The sequence below is a fragment of the Oncorhynchus gorbuscha genome, linkage group LG13 (genome assembly GCF_021184085.1).
Source record: "Oncorhynchus gorbuscha isolate QuinsamMale2020 ecotype Even-year linkage group LG13, OgorEven_v1.0, whole genome shotgun sequence".
Taxonomy (NCBI): Eukaryota; Metazoa; Chordata; class Actinopteri; order Salmoniformes; family Salmonidae; genus Oncorhynchus; species Oncorhynchus gorbuscha.
In genome coordinates this window covers 20,731,173-20,750,899 of record NC_060185.1, presented here as the reverse complement: position 1 = coordinate 20,750,899, position 19,727 = coordinate 20,731,173, and the positions used below count along the sequence as shown (strand labels likewise).

Sequence of the window (19,727 nt, the reverse complement as noted above, 5' to 3'; positions counted from 1 at the left end):
TTTTAAATTATTTATACTTTTACTTTTAATTTTGATACATATATTTTAGCAATTACATTTACTTTTGATACTTAAATATATTTAGAACCAAATACTTTTAGACTTTTACTCAAGTAATATTTTACTGGGTGACTTCTATTTGAGTAAATTTCTATTAAGGTATCAATACTTTTACAGAAGTATGACAATTGGGTACTTGTTCCACCACTGTACTGGATATGTTACAGCTAACCTCTCTGTGCCCCATCTCTTCTTAGAACAAACAGGCCAACGAGCTGAAGTGCAATGCTGAGTCTCTCGTTGGTTAGCAACTGCCCCCTTTCTTTATAAAGTCATAAGAAAGGATCTACTAGGAGGGAGAGGGTGTGGAGAGGGTGTTTTTCATCATAGAGGCCGGCCCAATGCTTTTCTTCCTGGGAGAAAAGAGAGGGAGTTAGGGATTGAGAGAAGGGGAGGGGGCCTTCAGTTGAACACTATGGCTGGTAATATATGCAGCCTTATTGTGGAGAGTCAATGCACCATGCATTAATGGGGGGGTACCTTCAGCCTTCCGTTTACCCCCTCAGAAAGACTCAGTGTCAACCAGAATCTCATGCAAGCTGCAACAGCGGCGCCCATCCCATCTATTACTTATTTATGTATTTTCATACCAGAGAGGACATCTTGAGACAAGGCCCAAGGACAACGGACTGGAAGACTCAATAACGGTGTGATATTCTAAATAACTTTTCTCTGGTTACAGACTGTGGTTGAAGGCTCAGCAGAACTCACATGTGGATTTCCTCTACAGACAGTTGACACAGCATGTCTGACACGTATGCCAATAGTGTCTGAACTCTGGAGATATATCAAACTCACTTATCAAGCAGGAAGTAGAAGGAACAGGATCAAGACAGGTCATGAATTAAGGTGAAAAAATGACTATGCCACGTACATACGTACAGTAATACATTAGATGATCAAAGTGAAGATGAGGGCTTTCGTCATCTGATATACACCAAGAAATTATAATAACTAAAGTAATTATAAGTAACAACTGCTTATGAAATGCAATGCTATTCAATGGTATTTATTTAAATCATTTTAGGTTCATATTTCTATGGCGGAAAATCCATGGTTACAAGTCAGCACAGGGGACTAAAATTGTTTATCTAATACAATATTATATAATACATGTATGTACAACTTTGTTTACTTTATTACTATGGCAATGATCATACACATTATTAGTTAACTTTGAGTGTGTTTGTAAATTCATTTTGGCAACTCCGGTTTCAGAGAACTGTCCTTTGAGTGTGCCAGAGTGCAGAATAACTGATGAATTTACTAACGCGTAACCCCCATTGAATATGACAGGTGTCAGTAAAGGTTGGCAAAAAAACTGAATTAAATTGTTGCAAGCAGCACAGTTACAGTCACTAATGCTCTAGATTGATGATAACAAGGCTTGTGATAGGACAAGCAGTAAAAGTGGTTGAGGTTAGAGACATGAAACTGATAGTCACTGTGGTGAGTATGCACAACAGAGAATGTGCTAGAATGCTTCAGAGATTCCAGAACACTGTTCAGTTGGAGGTTTGACATTTGGTGAGGCGTATTTAGGAGTTTTCACTTATCAATGCCCCATAAACATGGTGGATAAATGCAAAACGGTTCATGGCCTATTTTGTTCTACTTGGAAAATCTCTGTCACCACAAACAATTGTTTATGTGGCCACAAGGTTCAAGACACACATCCTCCTCAAAAATAAAGGAGGACAAAGGCACTCTTCATATAATGAATTAAAATGCCTTTATTTGTATGGCATGTTCAATGGAAACAAAGTTTCAAAACTCAGACGCGTTTCGGCTGCATGTCCTTCGTCAGGGAGTACAAAGATATGATAATACAATGTCCTCTTTTGAACAGCTTTTTCCAATCAACCCTGATTTGAAGAGGGAGTGGTTACAGAATTCATTGGACAACAGCTAGTAAGCAATACTATACACATAAAAAGTGAAATACTGTAGATATGTTATCAAAAATGCTATCAAAAATGCACATCCTCCTGTTCTCACAACTAACACAACACGTTATTACTATGGCGATGATCATACATATAATTAGCTAACTTTTGGGCGTGTTCGTAAATTCATTTTCGCTATGTATTCCGATTTCAGAGCACTCTCCTTTGAGTGTGCCAGAATGCAGAATAACTGATGAATTTACAAACGCAGAACACCCATTGAATATGACAGGTGTCAGTAAAGGTTGGCAAAAAAAAACATTCAATTGTTGCAAGCAGCACAGTTACAGTCACTAATGCACTAGATAGCATGAAAACAGCCTAACTAGCTCTGCTATGGGGAGTAAAATGGTCAGAGTGAGGTGTTCTCTCATTTGTGTCTGGAAGTAGCTAGCCAACGTTAGCCAGTTAGCTTGGGAGCTTGACTGCCATTGTGAGGTCAGAACACTCTGATCAGCCCTACTCCTCAGCCAGAGCTTCCAGTGTGCACTCTGAACACTCAGAGAGCGAAACACTCTGACAACGCTCTGAATTTACAAATGGCCCAGAGCGCACACTGACTCACTGGAGGCAATTGTGAAACGCACCCTTTAATTAGGGTTCAACATCAGAATTGTCAAGAAAACATCGCAGTGATGGGTACCACTCACAATCCAGCTAATCTAGTCATCAAGACATACTATGTCAGGTAAGCATCCTTATTTCAGTACAGTGTATTGTGACTCTCACCATGTCATTTCTGGTGAGCATGTACTTCAAAGTTAAATTAGGCTTCATTGTGCTAACCATTTTAACAATTTCCTACAGCAAGATAAGCATAGAGACAGAATAAAATATGTTTTCGGGTATTGATGAAAACAAGGCTTGTGATAGGACAAGCAGTAAAAGTGGTTGAGGTTAGAGACATGAAACTGATAGTCACTGTGGTGAGTATGCACAACAGAGAATGTGCTAGAATGCTTCAGAGATTCCAGAACACTGTTCAGTTGGAGGTTTGACATTTGGTGAGGGGTATTTAGGAGACTTCACTGATCAATGCCCCATGAACATGGTGGATAAATGCAAAAGGGCTTCATGGCCTATTTTGTTCTATTTGGAAACAATTGTTTATGTGGCCACAAGGTTCAAGACACTCATCCTCCTGTTCTCACAACTAACACAACACACATGGGAACATAACACACGTAACACACTGGTTTGCATTTTGTGTAAAGATACAATTATCAAAACAACATACCGAAGACCAAAGTCTAATGGAAATAATGTTTCAGGTGTAATGTCTTCTTCTCCCCACCCTATTCCCCAGGAACTGATGATGTCACAGAGCAGGGGTCATGGTGGGTCAGGGGTTCAGATGAGGGAGCTGTATGTTCTGCTGTGTGTGGTACTGACTCTACCAGGCTGCAGAGGCTTTCTCCCCAACTTCTGGTCCCGTGTGTTAACCCTGTCCTTGGACTCCTACACACACCAATTCATCACTGAGCAGGGTGTCCTCAATGTCACTCTGGAGACACTGAGCATGGCCAACACACACCAGCACACACAGGAGCAGGTGAGGCTGTGGTGTGTGTGTGTAAACACACATAATCACATTGCAGTACTGTGTTCCATCTTAAGAGCGTTTAATTCAGCTCCAGGTAATGCATGGAAGGCTGTCTATAGACACAAACATGTCTATAGACACCATGATGATGATGATGACTGCTGTCAGTATCACGACCAGCATTGTTTTATTGCTGCTTTTGGGAAATGTTGCTTTGGCTGCCTAGTAGCCTAGTGGTTAGAGCGTTGGACTAGTAACTAGAAGGTTGCAAGATCGAATCCCTGAGCTCACAAGGTAAACATCTGTCATTCTGCCCCTGAACAAGGCAGTTAACCCACTGTTTCTAGGCCATCATTGAAAATAAGAATTTGTTCTTTGACTTGCCTAGTTAAAGGTAATAAAATACAGAATCAATTAAATAGATTTCTCAAAACATAATAAAAAATATACAGTATCTGTGAGCAGCAATGAACAGGGTTCACAGGATGACAGAAAGGACACAGTTGGATAACAAAACAAGTACTATCATATAATAACTATATTCCTTCATGTACAACATCTGGAGAGAATCTGATGTATGGTTGATTAGGAATACATATGCAAAGAATGAGTTGAAGAGTTTAATTCCAAAACCCTAAATAATGTCATGTCGTGTATGTAGGTGGCTGGAAAGTCAGGCGCAGGAGAATCAAATTCGGTACAAATGGGAGTATTTTAATAACTTAAAACACAAACTCCTAAACCAAAGTCCATAATAAAATAAATGTGGGTACAAGAACCCGTCGCACACCAATCCATAAACCATGAACATAACAACAAACAATCTCTGACAAGGACATGAGGGGAAACAGAGGGTTAAATACACAACACTTAATGAATCGGATTGGAACCAATGTGTAAAACAAGACAATACTAATGTAAAATGAAACATAGATCAATGATGGCTAGAAGACTGGTGACGTCGACCGCCGAGCACAAGCCCGAACAAGGAGAGGCATCGACTTCGGAAGAAGTCGTGACAATATATCAATTTTCAGAAATGTTGGTAAATGAGCTTTTATTGTTTAAAGAAATTATGAAAGAGATTGGTGTGTTTTTCACTATCTAATCATGGCATGGCGTTGTTCAATAGTACCACATTATGAGTCATAATACCCATAAAACCTAGCGTTCAAACAGGAAAATTATTCCAATCGTTTTTTCCCACAATTTTCCCCATAGCGGATTTTAGAAACACTTAAAACAAGGTCTGTGTTTCGTGTAGGCTTACCCTGGCGTGATGTTTTGTTAACCATGTAAATCTCTCTCAGACAACATTACTTTTATTAATACTCAGATTTGAAAATACCAATTAGCATCAAAGTAGATATCATGGAAGACTTCAAATCCTTGCAAGCTTCTTTACGCCATCTGGTTTCATTTCAGAGAAACAAATAACAATGTTTTTTTTGTGCAAAATGCTATATATCCACCTCACTCTCAGAGAAATAAGTAGTACTACTAGGTTTTACACAGTCAAATGTAACAATTAAATGTGCCTATTTTCCTCGAAAGTACTTAATGTCACGATTCCAAAACAATACAATATTACAGATAGCAAATGAATTATCTTACATCTTGGAAAAGATTTGCAATGTTGTTCTTCTTGTTGATGAAAGTCATGCTAATGTTGGGTTTTTGAGCTCGTGCCCAATTGACTTCCATTCACTCCTTGAAGGAGAGCGCTCCTCGTCCCAGAATCGCCCAGATTGCACCCCGCGGCCCATTGATGTAGCATGGGCTGCGTACACAATGGCCGTTAATACAATTCAAAGGGAGTTTCCAATCTCCTTTAAAGTATCTCTGGCTCTGCTCAACTAATGAAGAGACATGAGAGAGCAGTTAGCTACTTTTGCTCACTCAAAACTCCGTCAAGGTACATAATAATGTTTTTGAAATAATCACTCCTATCTTAAATTTGACGAGGTGTAAGCACTTCTGACACCCTGTTATGATGACCTTATGGTACGTTCAAGACAACTGGGAATTCAGAAAAAAACGAGGTCATTTCATGACGTCTGTGATTTTATGTTCGGAAGGTCGGAGCTCTAGAAAGAGGCCCGAGTTCCAGACTTCTCCGACTTTGAATTCCGAGTTCAAAACTATTTTTCCCAGTCAGAGCTAGTTTTTTTTCCTGAGTTCCCAGTTTGAACACACTGAAGTCAGAAGTTGGAGATTTCTGAGTTCATAGTTGTTTTGAACGCTGCATTAGTCAGATATCACAGGAGGTTGGTGGCACCTTAATTGGGGAGGAAGGCCTTGTGGTAATGGCTGGAGTGGAATTAGTGGAATCCATAATGGTGCTGTGAATTCATAATGACGATGACAATGATGATGATGAATAAACTCAGTTGCTGGATGATGATGATGATGTTGACGGTCTCACAGGCAGGTCTGGGTCGGGGGTTCTGGCATGCAGTGGGGGAGGTGGTGCATTCCAATGCGGCCATGGACTTCCTGAGCTCCACACGGTCCGACCCAGTCTACCACTTTGACTCGGAGCGCGTGGAGGAATCTATGGCGATGCTACGGCAGTTCTGGGCCCAAACCCTGCTCTCTGCACAAGTCAAAGAGTACCAGGGGGCGAGACACAGTCTGGGACAGCTGCTACACTCATTGCAGGTACAATAGACAAAACACACGATACTCTGTAAGATAGCACATCATGTCAAATGTAAATATCACTCATCCAATAATAATTGGCGTTGTGGCAATTTGAATATGCAATGAGCCTTTTACATGAGAATGACAGGAGATGTCCCCAGTGTCTGACCTGCAGGATGCTGACTGTCTGTCTCTGTGAACAGGATTTCTACAGCCATAGTAACTGGGTGGAGATGGGTCAGGACTCAATATACCTCCACCTGCTGCATCCTGGGCAGCCAGCCTTCCCTGTAGCCACAGGTACAGTTAAAACACATTGTGGGTTAAATTAAAGAGATCTGAGTTCATAGTTCTCTTTGTCTATCTGTCCTCCCCAGAGGACACTCCTACCTGTATGGAGTGTCACAGCGCTACCTGCAGAGATAACCTCCTGCCCAGACTGACCCAAAGTCAGCAGTACCCTCTACTGCTCACCACTGGGTACTTCAGCACCTACCCACCCAAACCACAAGGTACGGAGGCCTAGCTATTTTCATTCCTGTGTAGATTGAAGAACTAACATCTGAGCCAGATACAGTATATTGATTCAGTTATTTGTAATCATAAATATATTTTTTTGAAATACTTCAAACATCTGCAAGCTTCAGCATGAGTGTGGTTTCCATTTGAAAAAATCTCCGTCACACTTTTTAATAACTTTATCTTTGATGAAGAATCATTATAAATACTGTGTTTTTCAGGGAAGTGTAGTCACGGGGGAGTACTGGACAGCAGTCGTCACCAGGGGGCCAAGGGGGGCATCAATAAGGACAGCACCTCCCCCCTCTTCTCCCCCCATCACTACCTCCATGTGGAGGCTGCCCGCCTCGCTACCACGGCAACCCTTACTGTGCTCAGAGACCTCCGAGACAGTGTGGGCAACATCAGCTTCCTCAGGTGGGGTCTATGTAGCCTTCATTATGATGTTAAATACACTTTTTTAAATAAAGTTTGATATGATTACATTTGAACTTGATCTATAGACAATCCATTTGTGCTGATATTCTGAACATGGTAAAAATGGTACACAGAACTCATATAATGTGTTGTAACTACTCGTGCTACTGTGTTTCCTGTTCTTGGCTGTACTATCCTGAGGGCAGACTGTTTCCTTCTGTTGGCTGTACTATCCTGAGGGCAGACTGTTTCCTTCTGTTGGCTGTACTATCCTGAGGGCAGACTGTTTCCTTCTGTTGGCTGTACTATTCTGAGGGCAGACTGTTTCCTTCTGTTGGCTGTACTATCCTGAGGGCAGACTGTTTCCTTCTGTTGGCTGTACTATCCTGAGGGCAGACTGTTTCCTTCTGTTGGCTGTACTATCCTGAGGGCAGACTGTTTCCTTCTGTTGGCTGTACTATCCTGAGGGCAGACTGTTTCCTTCTGTTGGTTGTACTATTCTGAGGGCAGACTGTTTCCTTCTGTTGGCTGTACTATTCTGAGGGCAGACTGTTTCCTTCTGTTGGTTGTACTATCCTGAGGGCAGACTGTTTCCTTCTGTTGGCTGTACTATCCTGAGGGCAGACTGTTTCCTTCTGTTGGTTGTACTATTCTGAGGGCAGACTGTTTCCTTCTGTTGGCTGTACTATCCTGAGGGCAGACTGTTTCCTTCTGTTGGTTGTACTATCCTGAGGGCAGACTGTTTCCTTCTGTTGGCTGTACTATCCTGAGGGCAGACTGTTTCCTTCTGTTGGTTGTACTATCCTGAGGGCAGACTGTTTCCTTCTGTTGGCTGTACTATTCTGAGGGCAGACTGTTTCCTTCTGTTGGTTGTACTATTCTGAGGGCAGACTGTTTCCTTCTGTTGGCTGTACTATCCTGAGGGCAGACTGTTTCCTTCTGTTGGTTGTACTATCCTGAGGGCAGACTGTTTCCTTCTGTTGGTTGTACTATCCTGAGGGCAGACTGTTTCCTTCTGTTGGTTGTACTATTCTGAGGGCAGACTGTTTCCTTCTGTTGGTTGTACTATCCTGAGGGCAGACTGTTTCCTTCTGTTGGCTGTACTATTCTGAGGGCAGACTGTTTCCTTCTGTTGGCTGTTCTATTCTGAGGGCAGACTGTTTCCTTCTGTTGGCTGTACTATTCTGAGGGCAGACTGTTTCCTTCTGTTGGCTGTACTATTCTGAGGGCAGACTCTTCAGTGTGAAGCAGCCTCCAGCGCTGGTGTTTGTCATGGACACTACAGGCAGCATGTTTGAGGAAATCACCGCAGCCCGCCTCCGTGCCCACTCTATCATCCAGGCCCGCGCCAACACTCCCGAGCAGCCTGGCACCTTCCTGCTGGTGCCCTTCCATGACCCAGGTGAGGGAGAGGGCATGACCAGGCCAGGGTGTTAGTTGACAGGGTTAGGGTCAGGGCCAAACCATGGAACCCTAAATGTTACCTGTGCCAAAAGTGTGTTACAGGCTAAACTAATTTCTTCAGTTTTGGGGCACCATTTTACGTGTAATTGTCTACAAGAGTATCAAACCTATATGACAGGCATTATGTTAATGTTATAGCTGCAATGTACAAGTTATTTGTTAGTTTATTAGGTTCTTCATTAGCTACTGCACTTGGAGAAGCTCCTCTTCCTGTGGTCCACATAAAACTATATTACATGAAGAAAATAAAAAAAATATGTACGGTATACAGTGCATTCGGAAAGTATTCAGACCCCTTGACTTTTTCCTCATTGTTAGGTTACAGCCTTATTCTAAAATTGATTTTAGCCCCCTCATCAATCTACACACAATACGGCATAATGACAAAGCAAAAACTGTTTTTAATACATTAGGGCAAATGTTTTAAAAATGTACATAAGTATTAGGACGCTCAGTACCTTGTTGAAGCACCTTTGGCAGCGATTACAGCCTCAAGTCTTCTTGGGTATGACACTACAAGCTTGGCACACCTGTATTTGAGGAGTTTCTTCCGTTCTTCTCTGCAGATCCTCTCAAGCTCTGTCAGGTTGGATGGGGAGTGTCCCTGCACAGCTATTTTTAGGTCTCTCCAGAGATGTTTGATCGGGTTTAAATCTGGACTCTGGCGGGGCCACTCAAGGACATTTAGAGACTTGTCCCAAAGCCACTACTGCATTGTCTTGGCTGTGTGCTTAGGGTTGTTGTCTTGTTAGAAGGTGAACCTTCACCCCAGTCTGAGGTCCTGAACGCTCTGGAGCAGGTTTTCATCAACTATCTCTCTGTATTTTACACATCCCTCGATCCTGACTAGTCTCCCAGTCCCTGCCCATGAATACAGCATGATGCTGCCAACACCATGCTTCACCGTAGGGATGGTGCCAGGTTTCCTCCAGACGTGACACTTGGCATTCAGGCCAAAGAGTTCAATCTTGGTTTTATCAGATCAGAGAATCTTGTTTCTCATGGTCTGAGAATCTTTCCAAGCGGGCTGTCATGTGCCTTTTAGGAGTGGCTTATGTCTGGCCACTACCATAAAGGCCTGATTGGTGGAGTACTGCAGAGATGGTTGTCCTTCTGGAAGGTTCACCCATCTCTAGAGAAAAACTCTAGAGATCTGTCAGAATGACAATCGGGTTCTTGGTCACCTCCCTGACCAAGGCCCTTCTCCCCCGATTGCTCAGTTTGGCCAGGCGGCAAGCTCTAAATAGAGTCTTGGTGGTTCCAAACTTCTTCCATTTAAGAAAGGAGGTCACTGAGTTCTTGGGGACCTTCAATGCTGCAGAAATGTTTTGGTACCTTTCCCCAGATCTGTGCCTCAACACAATCCTGTCTCTGAGCTCTACGGAGAATTCCTTCGACCTCATGGCTTGGTTTTTGCTCTGACATGCACTGTCAACTGTGGGACCTTATACAGACAGGTGTGTGCCTTTCCAAATCATGTCCAATCAATTGAATTTACCACAGGTGGACTCCAATCAAGTTGTAGAAACATCTCAAGGATGATCAATGGAAACAGGATGCACCTGAGCTCAATTTTGAGTTTAATAGCAAAGGGTCTGAATACTTATGTAAATAAGGTATATCAGTTTAAAAAATATATTTTTTAGAAATTTGCACAAAAAAACTCAAACCTGTGTTCGCTTTGTCTTTATGGGGTATTGTGTGTAGATTGATGAGGAAAAAAATAATTTAATCAATTTTAGAATAAGGCTGTAATTTTTATTTTTTTGTTTTTTTAAGTTAAGGGGTCTGAATACTTTCCAAATGCACTGTATATATAATTATATTGCGGTGCTACCAGTGTAACTCACGCAGTGTGTACGGTGCTGAAGTGAATACATTTCCCTGTGTTCCCTGTGCTCCAGGGGTGGGGCCGGTGTATGAGACAGAGAAACCGGAGGAGTTCATGAGCTATATGGAGAACCTGATGGCTCTGGGTGGAGGAGATGAACCTGAGATGTGTCTTTCTGCCATACAGGTAACACAGAGAGTAGCTACAGCTGATTTGACATCAAATGATTATCTTTTAATAACAGCATAGGATAACATACAGTAAACAGAACATCAATTGTACATAGCAACAGCCAAATCATCATTTTCAGAGGATTTCATATTTTAGCAGTTTTTTTTACCCTCTCTTTGTTGATAGTCTTATGTACATTCATGTACCTGTGTGTTACAGCTGGCCCTCACTCATAGCCCACCCTTGTCAGAGATATTTGTATTCACTGATGCCTCCCCTAAAGATGCTCACCTGTACAATGCTGTGAGGGCTCTTATACTAGAGAAACAATGCAAGGTAACACTTTTTGTTTTTGTGATCAAAATGATAAATGATAACAAAGGATCCCAGATAAACAATCCAATCCCTTCTGACTCCACCAGATGACCTTCCTCCTGACTGAAGACCCCAGTCACAAGATGAAGGGCAGCAGGAGGAAGAGGAGGAGGAGGAGGAGGGAGACTCTGTCCCCTGACCGTTTCGCTCTCTACTCCTCCCTGTCCTCTGTTTCCGGGGGACTGACTGTCTTCACCACTAACTCAGACATCCACCGTGTCTCTGCCATAGTTGAGGACAACACAGCTGCAGATAAGGTACCGCAACAAGGCAAAATGCTCACTGTGGTAGAGTACAATCATTATCTACCGAGGTATACCTGCCCATACTGATCCACTATTTGTCTGAAATTAATAGGTTTTGTTACTATATGATACAATGCTAAATAAAATAGTTTCTTAGAATGGTACTTCTCTGTTTATTCTTTTCAGGCAGGAGACCTGTCATTGGTATTATCCCTAAGCAGATGAGTTGCCTCCCACATGTTGTCCTAGGTCTGGGATTTTTAGACTACAATACGTCATTTGGGAAACACTGCCCTCACGCCAAAGCCTTCTGTCTCCCTCTGTAGGTGACTCTGCTACATGCAGAGAGTGATAGTGACTCCAACTTATCCCACTCCTTCAGTGTGGACAATGCAGTGAAGTGCGTGACCCTTCACCTCACTGGAGACCTCAGACAATGTGTCCTCAGCAGCCCAACTGGTACGACTACACATGTCACACACTGACATGCAGATACACACATGGACGACAGCCTTTTCTGTATGACATCTTCCTTCTCTCATTGTCTCCCTCCACCCCTCTCAGATCGTACTCAGTCTCTGTTGAATCAGCAGGGTCCCCTGGCAGAGTGTGAGCAGTTTCAGGGTCTGTACAGGATCAGTCTGCTGTCCCCTATAGAGCCAGGCCAGTGGCACCTCAACACCATTGCTGATGGTCACGTCACCTTTAATGCCATAGGTACCCCATCTGTCACTATACTACACACAGTACCTGTTCCCACAGAGTAATCATGAGCAAAACTCGAGTAGGCCGAATGATAACAGAGTAATACCTGTCTCCAAAGCTGACAGCAATGTGGACTTCCTGTATTACTTTGCTGTGGAGGCCAATGGAACGCATCCAGGCCTGGCTAAAGTGGAGGGGAGTCCAATTGCAGGTGAGGGGGGTGTGGTTTTTGGCTAGAGTACAGTATATATTTATTTATCCTTCATTTGTCTAGCCTATACGCTTCATGACTAAAAAAATCATGACCACATCTATTCATCCATTTGCTGTTTCATGTCCATTCAGGTGTCCCAACCTTTCTAGTGCTGACTGTCACAGGTCTATTGCCCAATGAGAAGGCCTCTTTCAGTCACGTGACCCTGCTGGGAGCCAATGGGGAGAGCCTCCAGAAAGTGTGGCTAAACTCGTCCTCTTCATCTGCGTCCTCTGGAGAGGAGCTGGTTGGCTGGATGGCCTCTGTTCCCAGGGTGCCGTTCTGTGTCCGTCTATCCGGCAGAGACGGGGGAGGGAACCGCCTGGAACGCGTCTCCACGGAGATGATCCAGCACACACACATTAAGATACAGGTACAACAACAACAACAGCAACAAACAGCCAACTGATACTGTACAGCCCAACATCTGGACATCATGGACAATAAGGCCAAGCACAATGCTGCACTGTGCATAACAGAACACACCACAAAAATCAGTTGTCAAGCAGAACATTACAAATAACAAGACAGTCTAGCACAACACAGCCATGAACACAATAGAAGAAAGAGTAAGACATTATGCACCTTCTCCCTCCCTCCCTCCCTCCCTCCCTCCCTCCCTCCCTCCCTCCCTCCCTCCCTCCCTCCCTCCCTCCCTCCCTCCCTCCCTCCCTCCCTCCCTCCCCCTCCCTCCCTCCCCCTCCCTCCCTCAGGTCCTGTCTATCCCACGTCTGGTTCCTGGCCACAGTACGACAGTATTTTTTGATGTTCAGAACCACGGCCCCGCCCGAAACCTCACCCTGACCGCTGACGATGACCGGGGATATCTCTCTCAGAGAGGACCACACAGGTAGACAGGGCAAAACGGACCAACAATGTCAAACTGTCACAAAATGGCTAATTATTATAATAATGAATAATTTATTACACTTTTATAGCACTTTGCATTACAGACAGAATCGCAAAGCTCTTGTTAAGCAAAATAAACAATAATTAATTAAAAAAGATATACTGTATAGCAGATAGTAATCACTGCTCCCTGCTCTATGTTATTTCTCATTCTAAAATGTTTTTCTCTCAGCCTCTCTGTGGGGGAGAGAGGGTCAGTGAGGGGGGAGGTGGAGCTCCAAACTCCTAAGGGGGCTGAGGCAGGAGGGGCTGTCACTATGACTCTGACAGTGCGAGTGCTGGACTCCCTGGACTCCAACTACGCAGTGTTGCACCTGACTGTGGTTCCTCCGGTGAGACCCATACACTGAGACAACCGAGCTTCTACTATGAGTACAATACATACATACTGTAGAAACAAGGCCTTTGAATCTCGGCTTTGGAGATCAGAAGCTCACTGGAATCAAGCATTAAAAATACATAGGGAAATGTCTATTTAATATACACATACTACCCCTCTTTATGTCATCATTTCCTGTGTTGTATCCCTGATATCACATCCTGTCCCCTTCTCCATCAGAATCCTGACATGTCTCCCCCATCATGTTCCATCATGCGGGTAGAACACACCTGCCCAGGCCCGACTCAGTGCACAGGAGTCAGATGGACTGTCTCTCTGGCTGTGACAGACAGGGGGTGCTCTGGCCTGGCTTCCCTCCAGCTCTCTCAGGGTCAGGGCATTCTCACCCTGCTCCACAGCCCCACAGACCCCCTAGGGGACAGCCTGGAGGAGAACCAGCCCACCCCCAAGCACAAACCTCAGAACCAGAGAGACAGTGAGAGGACAAGCCCAGCACATGGGGAGAATGGCTATGCTGAACTGGATCCCAGGCTGGCACAAGGTAACCCTCCTCTGAACGTGGCCCAGTGGACAGGTAGATTGCCCAAGCCTCTGTGGGTGAGGTACACCTCCCCCTGCTGCTCCCCCCAGGCGGAGCTCCTGGTGTGGGACAGGGCCGGAAATATGAGGCGCTGCCATCTGACCGCCAGCCAGCAGAGGGGTATACGGGAGAGGAGTGGAGTGTCAGACAGTGCTGGAGAGATGCCGGTGCAAAGTTGCTTCCTGTTGTTTTCATTGTTGAGTTTGATTTGGACTGTTCCCCTGTTGGTTGATGTGGGATCATTTCTGTATGTCAAATAACCTTAAAGATGTTCTGTAACCAAAAGGCTTCTGTTTTTATGGGCCACTAGAAGCACACTTTAGACTTCAGTTCCTCACTTGAATCTTTCACTGGAAAGCAGACAATGATGAATTAAGTTGATTTTTAAATAGTACTTTCTTGACATTGTGTCATACAAACCCTTATCCTTGTTGTCATTTGTTTTTGTTAATATATTTTTTTATTACCCCTTTTTCTTCCCAATTGGTAGTTGCAGTCTTGTCCCATCGCTGACTCCCGAACAGACTGTTTACACCACTACAAGGTGTTAGAGACAAATAAATGCTGTGTCCTTTTTATCTTTTATTTAACTAGGCAAGTAAGTTAAGAAAACATTCTTATTTACAATGACGGCCTACCCTGGCCAAACACTAACCCAGACGAAACTGGGCCAATTGTGCCCTGCCCTATGGTACTCCCAATCACGGCCGGTTGTGACACAGCCTGAAATCAAACCAGGGTCTGTAGTGACGCATCTAACACTGAGATGCAGTGCCTTAGACCGCTGCACCAGACTTGAATTACCCGTGAATGTAGTTCACCCAGTCCGAACCATTCACGGTGGTGTTCAAATCAAATCACCTGTGTGCACTACATTGTAAACGTTCATTCAAAGGCTAGGATGTAGCAACCTCATGCTGGGCATAGGGAATGTTTAGTATCATGTAGTAGTTTAAACCTATCCATGTTACATTGAACTGGGTGAATGGAATATGAATGACAGTCATCCAATATGCTGTAATAAAAATAAGGCCATGCTCATGAAAAAGAAGTCCACCCTCATCTTAAACGGCTTCGACTGCCACTGGTCAACATGTTGTTGTTCTTTAACTTGCACTCACGCACACACGCATGGGCACACACCACACACCACACACCACACACCACACACATAAATCATTACCATGGACAGTCACGTCATATTTAGATTACATTGATTAGACTAAATCGTTTTTGGTAAATGTTAGTTGTCACTGTATTCGACTAAGCATACTGTAGGTGATTAGATGATGTTGAAATGGTGCTGGAATAGTGGAGGCAGCGGCTGTTTTCTTTGCCACTTGCTGTAACAGGTTGTAAGTTATAGTTGTTTAGTCGTCCCAACATTTCGGAAACATGAACTCGCTTGACCATGTTGTTGGTCATGTAACTATTTGTTACATGCAATATGTTTTGTGGACTTCACTGGACAGATGTTGCTCTCCGTAATGTAATGAAAGAAATGTGTGGTTCAATTTATTCTGCCACTGTGTCTTCGTATTGTCTCGGCCTTTAGGCCTATATATCACAGTGGCAAGGCATATGAACAGGTTATAGAGCAAACAATGCCATTATCACAACACATAGATTGTTCTGTGTCTTTTTTTCCTGGCTTGACTTCCCTGGCGATTTTACCCAGGCACAGCTACTGTTTAACAGTCACACAAAACTTCTCCAGCCCTGGAAATGATCGATAAATTCTCCATGGAGCTACTTCCTGATGCTAACCACTCCTTCAATGATATGCTGAAACATTGATTTGTGGTTTCAAGTGTATCTTGCAGCTAATGTAACAGTAAGATAACAATTAACAGGATTTGTTTTTACAACATCAACCACAACAACAAAAACAGAAAGTCTACCATTTGTAAATGACAAGGTTTTTATAGAGCACTAATTCATACAGATATTTCTTTGGTGTTCAGAAATGTATACAGATCAACTACTTCGTTAACTGAAATACAAAGCCCTTATCGCTCAGAATATGAGCTAGCACTTGGAAGACCAGAACACTGTTAGATAATACTTGGCAAGTGCAGTATAAAACGGTAAATGACATGCACCTCATCTCTCTCCACTTCTGAAAATGACTTTTTAATGAATCATTGGTCACCCTCTTCCTCTTGATTTTGAGCTGAAATAACATGTGGCTTGTTTACTTTACTCTGACCAAACATAACACCTAGTGTAGCAAGAGGTTATAAGATGGACTCTTACCTACTACTCTCCTCCATACTAAGTTGAAATGATCCACAATGGCAATGAAAGGCCCAATCACACCCCTCATGAACAGGACAGCGAGTATTAAGATGAATTTAACAGATACCATTTTTTATTTGACCTTTTTTCGGTTACTAGTCCAACGCTCTAAACACTAGGCTACCTGCCGCCCAAATGATGCCTTTCACTATGTACATGTTGGCCAGGTTCTTCTTTGGAACTGGATAGAAAGTTCACACGTGTGAACAAACTACATGCTGTCAGTGGAGACTGAGGGAATGTCGGCTCATAATAATGGTCAGAACGGTGTTTCTTGTGTTTGATACCATTCCATTCACTCCATTATACTCCATTCCAGCCATTATTATGAATCGTTCTCCCTTCAGTGGCTTCCACTGCATGCTGTAGTATATCTCCAGCCAATTCAATTGTAAATGATATTGGGAAATGTACCTGTGCCTTACCATCCCATTCCTTACTCAACAAATGCAACTTAGTCACTTGGGCTCCTGAGTGATGCAGCGGTCTAAGGAACTGCATCTCAGTGCTAGACGTTTCAAATCTGACGGCTTGTATAGCCATGCCTTTAGCTCTCTGTTGCACCGTCTTGGCACACATATTTCGTCTTACCATGTTAATGATTGTAATATTCACTTGTTACTCTCACAACCGTATCCATTACATATCGATTACAATTCAGATTTCGATTGACGTCCCGCCAGAATTCAATTCCCTCGGGGTGGTTCAACCATTCTGGCATCACAGCCACTTGTTTACCACTGCTGTTGTACGAATAGACAATGACATCATCTATCATTACTGAATGGACGAGTTTTGGATTCAAGATCCATTGGGTTGCGATGCAATGAAGAGGAGGGGCTGGAAGACAACATTTGAAGTTATCGTTTCTGTAGCCTGTTTCAATAGAAAACATTAAGACAACATGGTGTAGTCGTTGTGTTTGCTGGGTTTAGCCTTTAAACAAAAGTATACCAAGTAAAACTGCATTTGGTTTGTTGTACTATGATACAACTTGGTGAGACAAGAATTCCAAAAGCATAACTCAAATAATGAATAAACTAATATATTCTTGTTGGTGTATTCATGAACACAGCTTATGAGCTGAAGTGTAACAGGAAGTTGGCTTGAGTCAAATGACAGAATATCCCACTTCTGATGTTTTTTTAGGGCTCTGGAGTGGTGCAGCGGTTCGATTCTGGAGTGGTGCAGCGGTTCGATTCTGGAGTGGTGCAGCGGTTCGATTCTGGAGTGGTGCAGCGGTTCGATTCTGGAGTGGTGCAGCGGTTCGATTCTGGAGTGGTGCAGCGGTTCGATTCTGGAGTGGTGCAGCGGTTCGATTCTGGAGTGGTGCAGCGGTTCGATTCTGGAGTGGTGCAGCGGTTCGATTCTGGAGTGGTGCAGCGGTTCGATTCTGGAGTGGTGCAGCGGTTCGATTCTGGAGTGGTGCAGCGGTTCGAATCTGGAGTGGTGCAGCGGTTCGATTCTGGAGTGGTGTAAAGCTAGTGAGGGAGATGTGAGTCTCAAGCTTCAGAGATCTTTGCAATTTGTTCCAGTCATGGGCAGCAGAGAACTGGAAGGAAAGACAACCAAAGGAGGAATTGGCTTTGGGGGTGACCAGTGAGATATATCTGCTGGAGCGTGTGCTACGAGTGGGTGCTGCTATGGTGACCAGTGAGCTGAGATAAGGCGAGGCTTTACCTAGCAGAGACTTGTAGATAACCTGTAGCCAGTGGATTTGGCCACGAGTATGAAGCGAGGGCCAACCAACGAGAGCGTACAGGTCGCAATGGTGGGTAGTTTATGGGGCTTTGGTGACAAAACAAATGGCACTGTGATAGACTGCATCCAGTTTGTTGAGTAGAGTGTTGAAGGCTATTTTATAGATGACATCACCGAAGTCGAGGATCGGTAGGATGGTCAGTTTTACGAGGGTATGTTTGGCAGCATGAGTGAAGGATGCTTTGTTGTGATATAGGAAGCCGATTCTAGATTTAATTTTGGATTGGAGATGCTTAATGTGAGTCTGGAAGGAGAGTTTACAGTCTAACCAGACACCCAGGTATTTGTAGTTGTCCACGTATTCTAAGTCAGAGCCATCCAGAGTAGTGATGCTGGATGGGCGAGCAGGTGCGGGCAGCGATCGATTGAAAAGCATGCATTTAGTTTTACTTGCTTTTAAGAGCAGTTGGAGGCCACGGAAGAAGAGTTGTAAACAACAGGTGTAGACTTACAGTGAAATGCTTACTTACTGTGCTGTTTACTATGCAAGCGAAATGTCAGAAGTCAAAATCAAGCTGGTGTAAGCACTTAATGACAATGTCCATGCAAAAAAGATTATATCCATGATAAATCCTCTAACTAACTCTATGGGATGGGTGGCAGGTAGCCTTGGGGTTAAGAACATTAGGCCAGTAACTGAAAAGTTGCTGGTTTGAATCCCTGAGCCGACAAAGCGACACAAATCTGTCAATGAGCCCTTGAGCAAGGCACTAAATGACTAAAATGTCATTGAAAATAAGAAACTTGGCTGCCAAGCTATATCTGGTTTTGAGTTTAATTTGGACTGTTCTACTGTAGGTCAGCATGTGTGGCATATATACATAACTCAAGCTCTGCTGTGAGACCAGTAAAAGACATCGAACTCAAGCAACCACTGGAAACCACTCAACCTAGCACTGGAAACCACTCAACCTAGCACTGGAAACCACTCAACCTAGCACTGGAAATCCCTTTGACAAGACACACACGATTGGGGACCAGTGCAGTTTAAACACATCTCGTGCACAAACATAAACATTTCACTGTGGATTAACTTACCAAAATACCTTTGTGTTCATCATGGGCCACAAAGTACATTTTTGTTAAATTTCTCATAGGAAAACCACTGACTCCGCCTAGGAGAGGGTTAAAAATCTATGAATCTTTCTGTCTGAATTACAGCTGTAACGACCTTTTGGGAATAATTAAGCTTGGTTAAGCTTCTCTAGTGTCCGTGAGTTATTTACTCTGAGAAATTAGAACCTAACAGAGGTTTGTTTGTTTTGTGACACTTTCTCTCGCAGCTCTTTTTCCCATCCTTCAGTCCTATGTTGGTTTCTGCCTCACTCACAATGCTTTCTGCCTCACAATGCTTTCTGCCTCACTCACAATGCTTTCTGCCTCACAATGCTTTCTGCCTCACTCACAATGCTTTCTGCCTCACAATGCTTTCTGCCTCACTCAATGCTTTCTGCCTCACAATGCTTTCTGCCTCACAATGCTTTCTGCCTCACTCACAATGCTTTCTGCCTCACTCACAATGCTTTCTGCCTCACTCACAATGCTTTCTGCCTCACTCACAATGTTTTCTGCCTCACTCACAATGCTTTCTGCCTCACTCACAATGCTTTCTGCCTCACTCACAATGCTTTCTGCCTCACTCACAATTTTTATTTCATTTATTTTTA

The 19,727-nt window shown here is 43.5% G+C and overlaps 2 protein-coding genes across 2 annotated transcripts; one reads left to right on the top strand and one right to left on the bottom strand.

Moving 5' to 3' along the window:
* Positions 1–588: 588 nt before the first annotated feature.
* vwa7 (von Willebrand factor A domain containing 7) lies at positions 589–15,480 on the top strand. Its single transcript, XM_046296364.1, has 17 exons — positions 589–707; positions 3,313–3,558; positions 5,977–6,210; positions 6,396–6,492; positions 6,570–6,704; positions 6,933–7,128; positions 8,361–8,530; positions 10,497–10,609; positions 10,814–10,930; positions 11,017–11,226; positions 11,541–11,673; positions 11,779–11,931; positions 12,038–12,130; positions 12,265–12,545; positions 12,886–13,022; positions 13,254–13,413; positions 13,641–15,480. Exons 2-17 carry the CDS (start codon positions 3,319–3,321, stop codon positions 14,259–14,261), a joined length of 3,090 nt encoding a protein of 1,029 aa, XP_046152320.1. The 5' UTR covers positions 589–707; positions 3,313–3,318; the 3' UTR covers positions 14,262–15,480.
* A 1,964-nt stretch (positions 15,481–17,444) lies between these two features.
* LOC123992247 (sperm mitochondrial-associated cysteine-rich protein-like) lies at positions 17,445–19,137 on the bottom strand. Its single transcript, XM_046293427.1, has 2 exons — positions 19,099–19,137; positions 17,445–17,780 (listed from the first exon to the last, which is right to left on the bottom strand). The coding sequence occupies exons 1-2, from the start codon at positions 19,135–19,137 to the stop codon at positions 17,445–17,447; spliced, it is 375 nt and encodes a 124-aa protein (XP_046149383.1).
* Between the last annotated feature and the right edge of the window lie 590 nt (positions 19,138–19,727).